Source organism: Muscardinus avellanarius (genome assembly GCF_963383645.1).
Source record: "Muscardinus avellanarius genome assembly, chromosome: 10".
NCBI lineage: Eukaryota > Metazoa > Chordata > Mammalia > Rodentia > Gliridae > Muscardinus > Muscardinus avellanarius.
Window position 1 is genome coordinate 58,747,053 of NC_137796.1, and position 14,043 is coordinate 58,761,095.

General features: G+C 45.7%; 1 protein-coding gene across 2 annotated transcripts in view; it reads left to right on the top strand.

The window, feature by feature from the left end:
* Positions 1-444: 444 nt before the first annotated feature.
* SAE1 (SUMO1 activating enzyme subunit 1) overlaps positions 445-14,043 on the top strand; it is a gene marked incomplete at both ends in the record, with an annotated part of 66,320 nt that continues 52,721 nt past the window's right edge. For both annotated transcript variants that reach the window (XM_080704421.1, XM_080704422.1), the window contains 2 exons: positions 445-542; positions 5,691-5,802. In XM_080704421.1, coding sequence (XP_080560547.1) covers positions 445-542; positions 5,691-5,802 — 210 coding nt within the window. The remainder of the gene's footprint in view (positions 543-5,690; positions 5,803-14,043) is intronic.

Sequence of the window (14,043 nt, forward strand, 5' to 3'; positions counted from 1 at the left end):
TATGATCCTCTTTTCTCAGCCTCCTAAATACTGGGGATACAGGCGTGTGTGCCACTACGCTCGGCTTTTGATTTAATTTTTAAACAAGGTATAAACTGCTTAGGGCCTCGCTAAATTTCTAAGGTTGGCCTCGAACCTGTGATTTTCCTCACTCAGCCTCCCAAATACTGGGATTACAGCCTTGAGCCACCAGGCCCAGCAGTTTGAGTCCTTGAAGGTCCAGCCACCCACGTGGCCCCTGGCGGCGCAGAGAAGTATTGCGCACGCGCGGCCCCGGCGCAGGCGCACTGACAGCCCAGGCACCCCCCACCCCACCCCCGGCGCAGGCGCACTGGCAGCCGGGGCGCGCGGCTCTCGGCGCAGGCGCACTCGCAGCCCGGGCGCGCGGGCTGGCGGCCGGTGGGCGCGAGCGGGATTCGAGCGGCAGCAGTCGGAGCCGGCGCCATGGTGGAGAAGGAGGAGGCAGGCGGCGGCATCAGCGAGGAGGAGGCGGCGCAGTATGACCGGCAGATCCGCCTGTGGGGCCTGGAGGCTCAGAAACGGTGAGGGCCGGTCGCGTTCGAGGCGCCGGGGTCTGAAGGGGGCGTCTGGGCCGCGGCGCAGCGCGGTGGTCTGGTGTGAGGAGGGAGCGGGACTCAGGTGCCTGCGGCGCCGGGCGGCGTGAGCCTGGAAGGCACGGCGGGCAGGGCCGGCCCGCCGAGCCCGAGGCCTTTGGAAGGGGGCGTGGGGGTCCTCGAGCTGCAGGGTTCAAACCCCGGGGGTCGCGCGCCGGGAAATGGCGATGTGGGCGTGAGGGTCCGCGGGCCGGGAGGCGTGGGGAGGGGGACGGGGCGTGGCTCATTCGTGCCCAGGTAGGGCGGGCCTCTGGGTGCCAGACCCGCGGGGGCCTTGGCCGCCCGAGCCCTGGGAGCTTAGGTTCGGCTCCAGAGCGGCCGGAGGTGCCAGCAGAGGTGACTGGTGTGTGGGCGAACGATGTGCCCAGAGCGAGACTGGAGAGGTCGGCGCGGTCGGTATGGGGGAGGGATTTCTTGCCAGAGGGGAATGAGGCCTCTGGGAAAGGTGATGGATTCAATCAAACATTTATTGAGCGCTTGATACGGGTCCTGAGCCCCTACCAGTGAATTAAGCGGGTTCATGGAACTTTCATTGTTTTCAATTTTTTTATTTTTTATTTTTTTGGTACTGGGTATTGAACCCAGGGGCATTTTACCTCAGAGCTACATCCCCAGCCCTATTTTATTTTTTGTTTTGAGACAGGGTCTCACTAAGTTACAGAGGGCCTGAAGGTGCCAATGCTGGCCGGGAACCTGTGAATCTCCTATCTCAGCCTCCCAAGTACTGGGATTACAAGTGTGCCCCACCACGCCTGGCTCTTTTTTATTTTTTTTTCCTTTTATTTTATTTTTTTCTCTGTTGATACTGAGAATTGAACCCAGAAGCGTTGTGCCACAGAGCTATGCCCCAGCTCTATTTTACCTATTATTTCTGTGATATTGGGAACTGAACCCAGAGATGTGATGAATCCTTTGAGCTACAACCCCAGCCCTATTTTATTTATTTATTTAATTTATTTGGTGGTACTGGGGTTTCTGGAAGCCCTTCTACCTCCAGGCTACACTCCCAGACTTATTTTATACTCTTTTTATTTGGAAACAGGGTCTCTTAAACCAGCGCGGCTGGCTTTGGCTTCGAACCTGCCCGATCCTCCTGTCTCCGCCTCCCAAGCATGGGGATTACAAGCATGTGCCACCATGCCCAGCTTTTATTCTTTATTTTGAATAGGGTCTCACTAAGTTGCGGCAGGCCTCACTAGTAGCTGAGGCTGTCCGTGAACTCCGGTCCTCCTGTCTCAGCCTCCAGTCTCAGCTTCCCAAACGCTGCAATTACAAAAACTTGCCACCATGCCCACCTCTTTTTTTTTTTTCTTTTTCTTTTTTTTTCTTTCTTTATTTTCTTTGCAGGTCTGGGAATGGAACCCATGGACACTCAACCTCCAAGCTACATCTCCTGCCCTATTTTTTATTCTTTATTTTTGAAACAGGGTCTCACTGAGTTGCAAAGGGCCTCACTAAGTAGTAGCTGAGGCTGTCCTCCAACCCTGATCCTTCTGTCTCAGTTCTATGGAGAAAAACAAAACAAAAATATTGATCAATTAATAAAAGATGGTGAAAGCCAGGCATGGTAGCACACATTTTTAATCCCATTTGAATGTCTTCCTTTTTTTTTTTTTTTTTTTTTTTTTGGTGGTACTGGGGTTTCCTGGAAGCCCTTCTACCTCTGGGCTACACTCCCAGACCTATTTTATATTTTTATTTAGAAACAGGGTCTCCTAAGCCAGCACCTGGCTTTGAACCTGCTGTCTCCGCCTCCTAAGCGCAGGGATTACAAGCTTGTGCCACCACGCCCTGCTGAATGTCTTCCTTTTAAAAATGCAAATCAAATGCCTAGCATGGTGGCCCACCCTTGTAGTCCCCGTGCTTGGGAGGCTGAGACAGGAGGATTGCACAGGTTTGAAGCTAGCCTCAGCTGGCTTAAAACACCCTGTTTATAAATAAAATATAAAATAGGTCTGGGAGTGTAGCCTGGAGGTAGAAGGCCCCTGGGTTCCATCCCCAGTACCACCCAAAAAAAAAAAAAAAAAAGCAAATCGAAAGCTTGGTGTGGTGGTACAGGCTTGTAATCCCAGTATTCAGGAGGCAGAGACCACCTCAGCTACTTAAGGAGAGCCTTTGTAACCCAGTGAGATCCTGTTTCAAAAAAATAAAGGACACCAGGTGTGGTGGTTTATGCTTGGGAGGCTAAGACTGGAGGATCATACAGCCTCAGCTACTTAATGAGCTCTCAGCTACTTAGTGAGACCCTGTTTCCAAATAAAATATAAAATAGGTCTGGGAGTATAGCCCGGAGGTAGAAAGCCCCTGGGTTCCATCCCCCCAGTACCACCCCCCCAAAAAAAATGCATATCAAAAGTGTAAAGAGCCAGGCATGGTGGCAGGGCTGGGGGTGTAGCTCCCCGGGTTCCATCCCCAAACTCGCAAAAAAGAAAAAGTGTAAAGAGGGATTACATGGTGGCATATTCTTGTAATCCCAGCATTCAGGAGGGTTTAGACTGGGGGATTGCTGTTAGAGGATAGCCTCAGCTACTTAGTGAGGCCCTTTGCAACTCAGTGAGACTCTGTTTCAAAAAGAAGATTAAAAAACAGGGCTGAGGGTGTGGCTCAGAGGTAGAATGCCCCTGGGTTTCATCCTCAGAACTGAAAAAATAATAAAAAGGAAAAGGAAAATAAAATATGGCTGGGGTGAGCTTGGATTGTAACTCAGAGGTCGAATGCACCTGGGTTCCATTCTCAGTAGTACACACACAAGTGTAAAGTGTCATGATGTAGCTGTGTAGGCATAGGAACAAAGTAAATAGGATAGAATGTTAATTCTTGCAACTTTTCTGTATAATTGAAGTTTTTTTTTTTTTTTTTTTTTTTTTGCGGTAATGGGGATGGAACCCAGGGCCATTCTACTCTGAGCTACACCCTTAGCCCTCTTTTTTATTCTTTTTTGAACAGGGTCTCACTGAGTTGCAAAGGGCCTCACTAAGTAGTTGAAGCTGACTGTGAACCCCAGCCCTCCTGTCTCAGCCTCCTAAGTACTGAGATTATAAGCATGCACCACTATATCTGCCTTAAATTATTTATTTATTTATTTATTTATTTATTTTTGCAGTACTGGGGATGGAACCAAAGGGCATTACCCCCGAGCAACACTTCCAGCCCTATTTTTTAATTTTTACTTAGAAACAGGCTTTCACTGAGTTGCAGAAGGCCTCACTAAGTAGCTGAGGCTGGCTTTGAGCCTGTGTGTTCCTCCTGTCTCATCCTCCCAAGTGTTGGGATTATAAGCATGCGCCACCACGCCTGGCTAGTTGTTGTTGTTGTTGTTGTTGTTATTTTTGGCGGTCTGGGGATGGAACCCAGGGGCATTCGACCTCCGAGCTACACCCCCTGCCCTATTTTTTATTCTTTATTTTGAAACCGGGTCTCACTGAGTTGCGGAGGGCCTCACTAAGTAGCTGAGGCTGTCTGCGAACCGCCATCCTCTGGTCTCAGCCTCCTGAATGCTGGGATTACAAGCCTGCGCCACCACGCCCCGCTAAAATTTTTTAGTTTGTTTTTTGTTTTGTGGTACTGGGAGTGGAACCTAGAGGTTTTCTACCTCCGGGCTATACTTCCAGACCTATTTTTATACTTTATTTGGAAACAGGGTCTCACTAAGTTTCTGAGAACCTCACTCAGTAGCTGAGGCTGGCTTTGAACCTGGGTGATCCTCCTGTCTCAGCTTCCCAAACGCTGGGGTTACAAGCGTGCGCCACCATGTCCGGCTAAATTATTTATTTTGAAACAGGGTCTTGGTAAATTGTTGGGGCTGGGCACGAACTCAGATCCTCCTTTTTTTTTTTTTTTGCGGGTTTGGGGATGAAACCCAGGGGACTTCGACCTCCGAGCTACACCCCCAGCCCTATTTTTAATTATTTATTTTGAAACAGGGCCTCATTGAGTTGCAGAGGGCCTCACTAAGTAGCTGAGGCTGTCCGGGAACTGCGAGCTTCAGGTCTCAACCTCTCCAGAATTCTGGGATTACAAGCGTCACCCGGCTTCAGATCCTCTTGTCTCAGCTTCCCAAGTACTAGATTTCAGGTGTGTGCCACTATACCAGCTTAGACTTTAATTTTGTTATCATGCTATCTAAAATAGCGTCTTCTAGCCTGGCATGGTGGCACACATTTGTAATTCGAGCACTTAGGCTGAGACAAGGATCTGGGTTCGTGGCCAGCCTCAGCTTTTTAGTGAGGCACTCTGCAACTTAGTGAGACCCTGTTTCCAATTAAAGAATAAAAAATTGGGCTGGGGGTGTAGCTCATAGGTAGGATGCCCTTGGGTTCAATTCCCAGCACCACACACACACACACACACAAAAAAAGAGTAGCATCTTTTGTTGGGCTTGGGTACTCATGCTTGTAATCCCAGCATTTGGGAGGCTGAGACAGGAGGATCGTGGTTTGCAAACAGCCTTAGCTACTTAATGAGGCTCTTTGTAACCAAATAAGACCCTATTTTAAAATGAAGAATAAAAAACTAAGGCTGAGGATGTAGCTCGGAGGCAGAATGCTTCTGGGTTCCATTCCCAGTACCCCCCCCCCCCCCAATAGCATCTTCGGACAGGCATGGTGGTACATTCGTGTAATCCCACTATTTAGGAGATTGAAATAACATTGCAGGTTCGAGGTCAGCCTCAGCAACTTAGCAAGACCCTGTTTCAAAATAAGAATTAGGGCTAGGGATGTGGTTTGGAGGGCCAATGGGTTCAACTTCCAGTTCCACCAAGAAAAAAATCTTCCATCTTTGTTTCTTAGTATGCTTGGGCTTTATCATTTTTTGGCATAAATTTATCTGTCTGCTCCTCTAGGAGGGCCAGGACTGTCTTATTCACTGAAGTATTTCCAGACCCTAGGGGGTACCTGACATAGTAGGTGCTTAATAAGTATTTATTGAATGAACTTTTCTGTTCAGAATGGATTGGAGCCTGTTTTCTAAATTTGAAATTGTGATGCTTTAGTGCATTTAGTGAAAAATGATTTCCCTATTGTTTTGTTCTGTGATTCAGGCAGTATCATCACATTAACAATGTCTGCTTTACAGGCTGCGGGCCTCCCGGGTGCTTCTTGTTGGCATGAAAGGACTTGGGGCTGAAATTGCCAAGAATCTCATCTTGGCAGGAGTAAAAGGACTGACCATGCTGGATCATGAACAGGTATGTTGTCGTCAGCTCATCACTGCCCTCCCCTTGCTCTCTTCACCCTGCAGGTTTTGTGATGCTGTCAAAGGAAGACTAGTGTTAGTGGAATTGTAGCTTTTGGAGATTGAAGGTTAGTTAGTGCTGAGTTTGAATCCCAGCTCTACTACACCTTAGCTGGAAGACAAGTGGAAACCCCTGTCACCTCACTGAGCTTGCCAGTATGTAAAGTGGAGTTATTAACATCTGCCTTGGAGGGAGCTCTAAAGGAATAGAGAAGTAGTAAGTCTGTGCCTAAAAGTCATCTGAATAACTAATTGAAAATGTAGAATTGCTGAAACTTTGCTGATGTATAGCCCTTATCCCCAGTGATTCTGATTTAGAAGGTCTTGGGTAAGGCATAGAAATATGTACATTTAAGGCTGGGCTTGGTGGCACGTGCCAACCTTGGCAATTTAGCAAGGCTCTCAGTAACCTAGTGAGATCTTGTTTCCAAATAAATAAAAATCAGGCTGGGAGTGGGCCTCTGGGTTCAATCCCCAGTACCAGAAAAAAAAAAAAAAAGTACCAGAAAGAAAAAAAGTACGCTTATTTGTTTATTTTTTTGTGGTGCTGGGGATTGAACTCAGTGGCATTCTACCTCCAAGCTATCTCCCAGTCCTATTTTATTTATTTATTTATTTATTTATTTATTTATTTATTTAGTTTTGTGGTATTGGGAGTGGAACCCAGGGACTTTTCTACCTCTGGGCAATACTCCCAGACTTTTTTTTTTTTTCCCGGTGGTACTGGGGATGGAACCCTTCTACCTCCGGGCTACACTCTCCCAGACCTATTTTATATTTTATTTGGAAACAGGGTCTCTTAAGCCAGCGCAGCTGCCTTCGAGCCTGCGTGATCCTCCTGTCTCTGCCTCCCAAGTGCAGGGATTATAAGCGTGCGCCACCATGCCCGGCAACCAGACCTATTTTATACTTTATTTGGAAACAGGGTCTCATTAAGTTACTGAGAGCCTCACTAAGTAAGTAGCTGAGGCTGGCTTTGAACCTGTTCTATCCTCCTGTCTCAGCCTTCCAAGCTATGGGATTGCAAGTGTATTCCACTACGCCCAGCTTGCTTTTATTTATTTGTTTGTTTGTTTGTTTGTTTATTTATTTTCCAGGTTTGAGGATGGAACCCAGAGGCATTTGACCTCTGAGCTACACCCCCTGCCCTATTTTTTATTCCTTTTTTTTTTTCCCCTTTGGTGGTTCTTGGGGGTTCCTGGAAAGCCTTCTACCTCAGGGCTATACTCCCAGACCTATTTTATATTTTTATTTGGAAACAGGGTCTCTTAAGCCAGCAAGGCTGACTTCGAACCTGCAAGATCCTCCTGTTTTCACCTCCCAAGCACGGGGATTACAGCGTGCACCACTATGCCCTGCTTAGTCTTTATTTTGAAATAGGTTTTTACTGAGTTGCAAAGGGCCTCACCAAGTAGGTGAGGCTGTCTGGGAACCCGTGATCCTCAGGTCTCAGCCTCCAGAATGCTGGGATTACAAGCCTGCTCAACCACGCCCAGCTCTGCTTTATTTTTATTTTGAAACAGTTTTGCTAGTTTGAGGAAAATCATATTACTTGATGAGGTTGTCCTTGAGCCTGTGATCTTCCTCTTTCAGCCTTTTAACTACTGGTATTACAGGCATGAGGCACCCTATCTGGCTAATATGCACACTTAAAAGATAGATGTTGAGCCGGGAGTGGGTGGGGGGACAGGAGGATTGCACAGGTTCAAAGTCAGCCTTAGCTACTTAGGCTTTCAGTAATTTAGTGACACCCTGTTTCAAATAAAGTATAAAATAGTTCTTAGAGTATAGCCTAGTGGTAGAAAAGCTCCTGGGTTCCACCCCCAGTACCACACATACACACACACAAGAAATAGACATCTCAGCCGGGCGTGGGGGGGGCGCATGCATGTAATCCCCGCTCTTGGGAGGCTGAGACAGGAGATCGCACAGGTTCGAAGTCAGCCTCAGCTACTTAGTGAGGCTTTCAGCAACTTAGTGAGACCCTGTTTCCAAATAAAATATAAAAACAAAGTCTGGGAGTATAGCCCGGAGGAGAAAGCCTCTGGGTTCCACCCCCAGTACCACCACCAAAAAAAGAAAAAAGAAATAGACATCTCAGAAACATGGTTTTAGTGGGACATGCCTGTAATCCCAGTACTTGGGAGACCTAGATAGGATTGCTGGTTCAAGGCTAGCTTCAGCAACTTAGAGAAGACTCTTAGCAACCTATAGAGACTATTTCAAAACAAAAACTGCCCAGGTGTGATGGTACTTATAATCTGAGTACTTGGAAGGCTGAGACAGGAAGAAAAAAGAAAAGAAAGAAAAAAATAGGGCTTTAGCCAGGCGTGGTGGCCCACGCTTGTAATCCCCGCGCGTGGGAGGCAGAGACAGGAGGATCGCGCAGGTTAGAAGCCAGCCGTGTGCTGGTTTAGGAGACCCTGTTTCCAAATAAAAATGTAAAAATAGGTCTGGGAGTGTAGCCCGGAGGTAGAAGGGCTTCCAGGAACCCCAGTACCACCAAAAAAAAAAAAAAAAAAAAAAATAGGGCTTTTGGTGTAGCTCAGCGGTAGAATGCTTCCGTGTTCCATCCCCAATACCACACACACACACACACACACACAAAAAAAAAAAAAAAAGCCGGGCGTGGCCCACACCTGTAATTCCAGCTTTTGGGAGGCTGAGACAGGAGGATTACGGTTCAAGGGCAGCCTCAGCTACTTAGTGAGGCCCTCTGCAACTCAGTGAGACTCTGTTTCAAAGTAAAGAAAAAATAGAGCTGGGGGCGTAGCTCAGAGGTAGAATGCCCCTGGGTTCCATCCCCAGACCCCCACACACACACAAAAAAATAGAATAAAAAGTAAAGCTGGGGGTGTAGCCCCGGTACCGGCCAAAAAAAAAAAGTAAAAATTAAAAAAAAAAAAAAAAAGCCAGGCATGGTGGTGCACACTTGTAATCCCAGCATTTGAAGGCTGAGACAGGAGGATCGTGGTTAGCGGACAGCCTAAGGTAGGTAGTGAGGCCCTTTGCAACTCAGACCATGTTTCAAAAATAAAGAATAAAAAAGCCAGGCGTGGTGGCACACGCTTGTAATCCCAGCATTTTGGGAGGCTGAGACCAGAGGATCGGGGTTCACGGACAGACTCAGCTACTTAGTGAGGCCCTCTGCAACCCAGTGAGACCCTGTTTCAAAATAAAGAAAAAAAAAAAAGAAATTGGGCAGGGGGTGTAGCTCAGAGGTCAAATGCCCCTGGGTTCCATTCCCAGACCCGCAAAAAAAAATAAATAAATAAATAAAAAGTAAAGCTGGGGGTGTAGCTTGGAGGATAGAATGCCACTGGCTTTCCTCCCTGGTATAACAATGAATAGAACTGGAGGCATACCTCAGAGATAGACCATTCCTGGTTGTAATCCTCAGTACAAAAAAAATGGGGAAGGAATGACTTATACTGCAATATGATGAAAAATATGGGTTAGCTCATTGAAATTTTTTATTTTTATATTTTCGGTACTGGGGGGTGAACCCAGGCCATTCTACCTCCAAGCTATACCTCCATTTCTTTTTTTATTTTATTTTATTTTGAAATAGGGTCTCACTAAGTTACAGAGGGCCTCACAAAGTAGCTGAGGCATACTATGAACCTGGGATCCTACTATCTCAGCCTCCTAAATACTAGGATTACAAGTATGCACCACCATACCTGCCTTATTTTTAAATTAAATTATACATTTATTTATTTTGTAGTACAGGAATTGAGATTGGCGCCAGGGGCATTTTACCTCCCACCCCATCCCTATTTTTATTCTTTATTTTGAAACAGAGTCTCACCAAGTTCCCAAGGGTCTTATTAGTAGTTTAGGGTGTTGAGGAACCTGTGATCCTCCCAGGTTTTGGGATTACAGGTGTACTGCACCACACCTGTTTAGAGTTTTTTTTTTGTTTGTTTTTTGTTTTTTAATTCATTTAAAAAACTAGAGCCAAGCAGGGAGTGGTGGTGGTGCACAGTTGTAATCCCAGCATTTGGGAGGCTGAGACAAGGATCATGGTTCTTGGCCAGCCTCAGCTGCTTAGTGAGGCTCTTTGCTACTCAGTGAGACAGTGTTTCAAAATAAAGAATAAAATATAGGGCCGGGGTGTAGTTTGGATGTAAAATGTCCCTGGGTTCCATTCCTATTACTGAAAAAAAAAAAAGCTAGAGCCGGATGTGTTGTTGCATATCTGTAATACCAGTGCTTGGGAGACTGAAAGAGGAGGTTCACAGATTTGAGACCAGCCTTGGCATCTTAGTGAGACTCTGTTTCAAAAAAATAGGGCTGGGAGCTGGGTATGGTGGGGCACGCTTGAAATGCAGCATTCTGGAGGCTGAAACAGGAGGATTGCAGCCTCAGCTAATTAGTGAGGGCCTTGCAACTCAGTGAGACCCCCTCCCTTTTTTTCATTACTGGGGATGAAACCCAGGGGGCATTCTACCTCCAGGCTACACCCCAGCCCTATTTTTTTCTTTTTCTTTTTCTTTTTTTGGTGGTATTGGGGATGGATCCCAGGGGATTTCTACCTCCAGGCTATACCCCCAGCCCTATTTTTTTTTTTTTTTTTTTTTTTTTATGTGTGTGTCAGGTACTGGGGATGGAACCCAGGGGCTTTTTGCATCCGGGCTACACTCCCAGACCTATTTTATATTTTATTTGGAAACTCACTTAAGTTGCTGAGAGCCTCACTAAGTAGCTTAGGCTGGCTTTAACCTGTGTGATCCTCCTATCTCAGACTCCTATCAAATACTGGGATTACAAGGGTGTGCAACCACACCTGCCTTCACCCTGAGTCCTATTTCTTATTCTTTATTTTTAATTAATTAATTAATTAATTAATTTTGTGGGTCTGGGGGTGGAACCCAGGAGCATTTGGCCTCCAAACTACACTCCCTGTCCTATTTTTTATTCTTTATTTTGAAACCATGCCTCACTAAGTAGCTGAGGCTGTCCGCGAACCGCCATCTTCCCACCATCCTCTGGTCTCAGTCTCCCTAATGCTGGGATTACAAGCATGTGCCACCACACCTGGCTGTCTTATTTATTTTATTTTATTTTTTTGGTGGTACTGGGGTTCCTGGAAGCCCTTCTACCTACAGGCTACACTCCCAGACCTATTTTTACATTTTTTTTATTTTGGAAACAGGGTCTCCTAAGCCAGCGGTGTGGCTGGCTTCGAACTTGCGCAATCCTCCTGTCTCTGCCTCCCAAGTGCAGGGATTACAAGCATGTGCCACCACGCCCGGTCTTATTCTTTATTTTAAAACAGGGTCTCACTTGAGTTGCAAAGAGCCTCACTAAGTAGTTGAGGCTGTCTGCAAACCACAATCCTCTTGTTTCAGCCTCCCAAATGCTGGGATTAAGTGAGACACTTTTTCAATAATAAAGAATAAAAAATAGGGCTGGGGGTTTAGCTTGGATGTAGAATGTCCCTGGATTGATTGATTGATTATTATTTTTTTGGGGGGGTTGGTATTGGGGATGGAACCCTTCTACCTCTGGACTTCACTCCCAGACCTATTTTATATTTTTATTTGGAAACAGGGTCTTGAACCTGTGGGATCCTCCTGTCTCTGCCTCCCAAGCACGGGGATTACAAGCGTACGCCAGGTGAATGTCCCTGGATTTAATCCCCAGTACCACAAAGAAAAGGAAGGAAGGAAGGAAGGAAGGAGAGAGAAAAGAAAAGAAAACCCTAAGAAAACATTAATTCCTGCAAGGAAACTGACTGGGGTAGATCTCCGCTACTATACTGCCCTCTACAGGCAGAAGCACCTCATCAGGAGGGAGACTGGTTTTAGAGAGGGCAAGAACAGAGACCTAATGAAGGAGACTGCATAACTATAGCAGCATTTGGCATAGACAAACCAAGCCACACGGGGATGGTGAAACCCTCATCTGATTTTATGACTCTGAGAATAAGGAATAATCCTGTACCAAGAGGTGTAAGATGTGGTTCTGATAACATCTGGACTATAATGAGTGCTGCTGGATGTTGAAGTAAACAGGCTTATTGTTATCCCTTACTCTTTCTTGGAAGGCTATGGTGCCTTCTCCCCTCCTAGTACAGTGACCCTCAACCACATGTACTTATTTATTGTGGTACTGGGGAATCGAACCCATGGGCATTCTACCTCTGAGCTACACTCCCAGCCCTATATTATTTTTATTTTGAAACAGGGTCTCCTGCTAGGTTGATGAGAGAGTCTCATTACTTGCTTGAGGCTATCTTTGAACCTGCAATCCTATTGCAACCTCCCAAGTACTGGGGTTACAGGCAGGTATCACCAGGTCCAGCGGAACTTTTTTTTTTTTTTTTTTTGTGGGCCTGAGGATGGAATCCAGGGGTATTTGACCTTAGAGTTACACCCCTGCCCTGTTTTTTATTCTTTTATTTTGAAACAGTGTCTAAGTTGCGGAGGGCCTCACTAAGTAACTGAGGCTGTTCGCAAACTGCGATCCTCTGGTCTCAGCCTCCCAAATGCTGAGATTACGAGTGTGCACCACCACACCTGGCTCAGAATATTTTTTTTATTAACGTCCTCATTTTATATGTGATTCCTACATACTTATTCAAAGTTACAAGTTGTTGAACCAGGATTTGAATCAAAGATTTTCTTTGTGTGTGGTACTAGGGATGGAACCCAGGGGCATTCTATCTCTGGGCTATATGCCTCCAGCCCTATTATTCTATTATTATTATTATTATTATTATTATTATTATTATTATTATTTGCGGGTCTGGGGATGGAATCCAGGGGCATTCAACTCTGAGCTACACCCCCTGCCCTATTTTTTATTCTTTATTTTGAAACAGGGTCTTACTCAGTTGTGGAGGGCTTCAGTAAGTTGCTGAGGCTGTCTGCAAGCCGCTATCCTCCAGTCTCCACCTCCCGAATGCTGGGATTACAAGCATGCGCCACCGTGCCTGACATTTATTCTTTATTTTTGAAATTAGATCTAGTTAAACTAATTAGTTAAAACTTGCTGAGGGAGGCTGTAAACCTGTGATTCTCCTGTTAGCCTCCCAAGTACTGGCATTACAAGTATTACAAGCATGTGCAATCCCACCTGTTCCTTTCTGAGTTTTGAGTTTAAAGTTCATTTCAAGCATTTTCTTCTTCTTTTTTTTCTTTTGCGGTACGGGGGATGGAAGCCAGGGGCATTCTACCTCCAAGCTGTGAGCTACATCCTCAGGCCTATTGTTTATGCTTTATTCTTTAAGTTGCAAAGGGTCTCACTAAGAAGCGAGGTTGTCCATGAACCTGGATCCTCCTTTCTCAGCCTCCCAAATGCTGGAATTACAAGTGTGCACTATTATGCCCGGCTCTCATTTCAAGCATTCTAGTTTTTTTTTTGGTTGTTATTGTTGTTTTTGGTTTTTTGTTTTTTTGGTGGACTGGGGAAGGATCCCAGGGATATTCTACCTCCTAGCAATACTCCCAGCCCTTTTTTGAACTTAGGGGGATTCTACCTCCGAGTGACACCCCCAGCCCTATTTCTTCTTTTTTTTTTTTGAAGATTTAAAGAAGTTTATTAGAAAGATAGAAATACAGAAAATAGAAATACAGCCCCATGCCAGAGTGGCATGGAGGGGTGAGTCGAATGAATACACCCCCTATTTCTTATTTTTTATTTTGAAACAGGGTCTTACTAAGTTGCAGAAGGCCTCACTAAGTAGCCAAGGCTGTCTGAGAACCTGGATCCTCCTGTCTTAGCCTCCTGAATGCTGGGGTTACAAGCATGCACCACCATGCCCGGCTTTTATTTTTTATTTTGAAACGGGGTCTCACTGAATTGGAGGGGGCCTCACTAAGTGGCTGAGGCTGTCCACGAACCGCAGTCCTTCTGTCTTGGGCTCCCCACTGCTGGGATTACAAGTGTGAGCCACCAAGTCTGGCTATTTCAAGCATTTTTAATTGTGTCTGATTTTCGTATGATCTGCTTTTTAAATTACTTGGATACAGAGTAGGCATCCTTAAACTACTTTTGTATTTTCATGAGTACTTAGAGTTAAGCAAATGGTAGGATTTTAGTCAATTCTTAACACTGGTAATGTTATTGAGCTGTTTAAATGGAAGAAAAAGAATGGACTTTTCTGTTTAGGGTTAATTTCCCTTGTAAACACAAGAGGGTGCTATTTAACCACCAATGACTAGTTAAAAATACCCTGTTTTAAAGC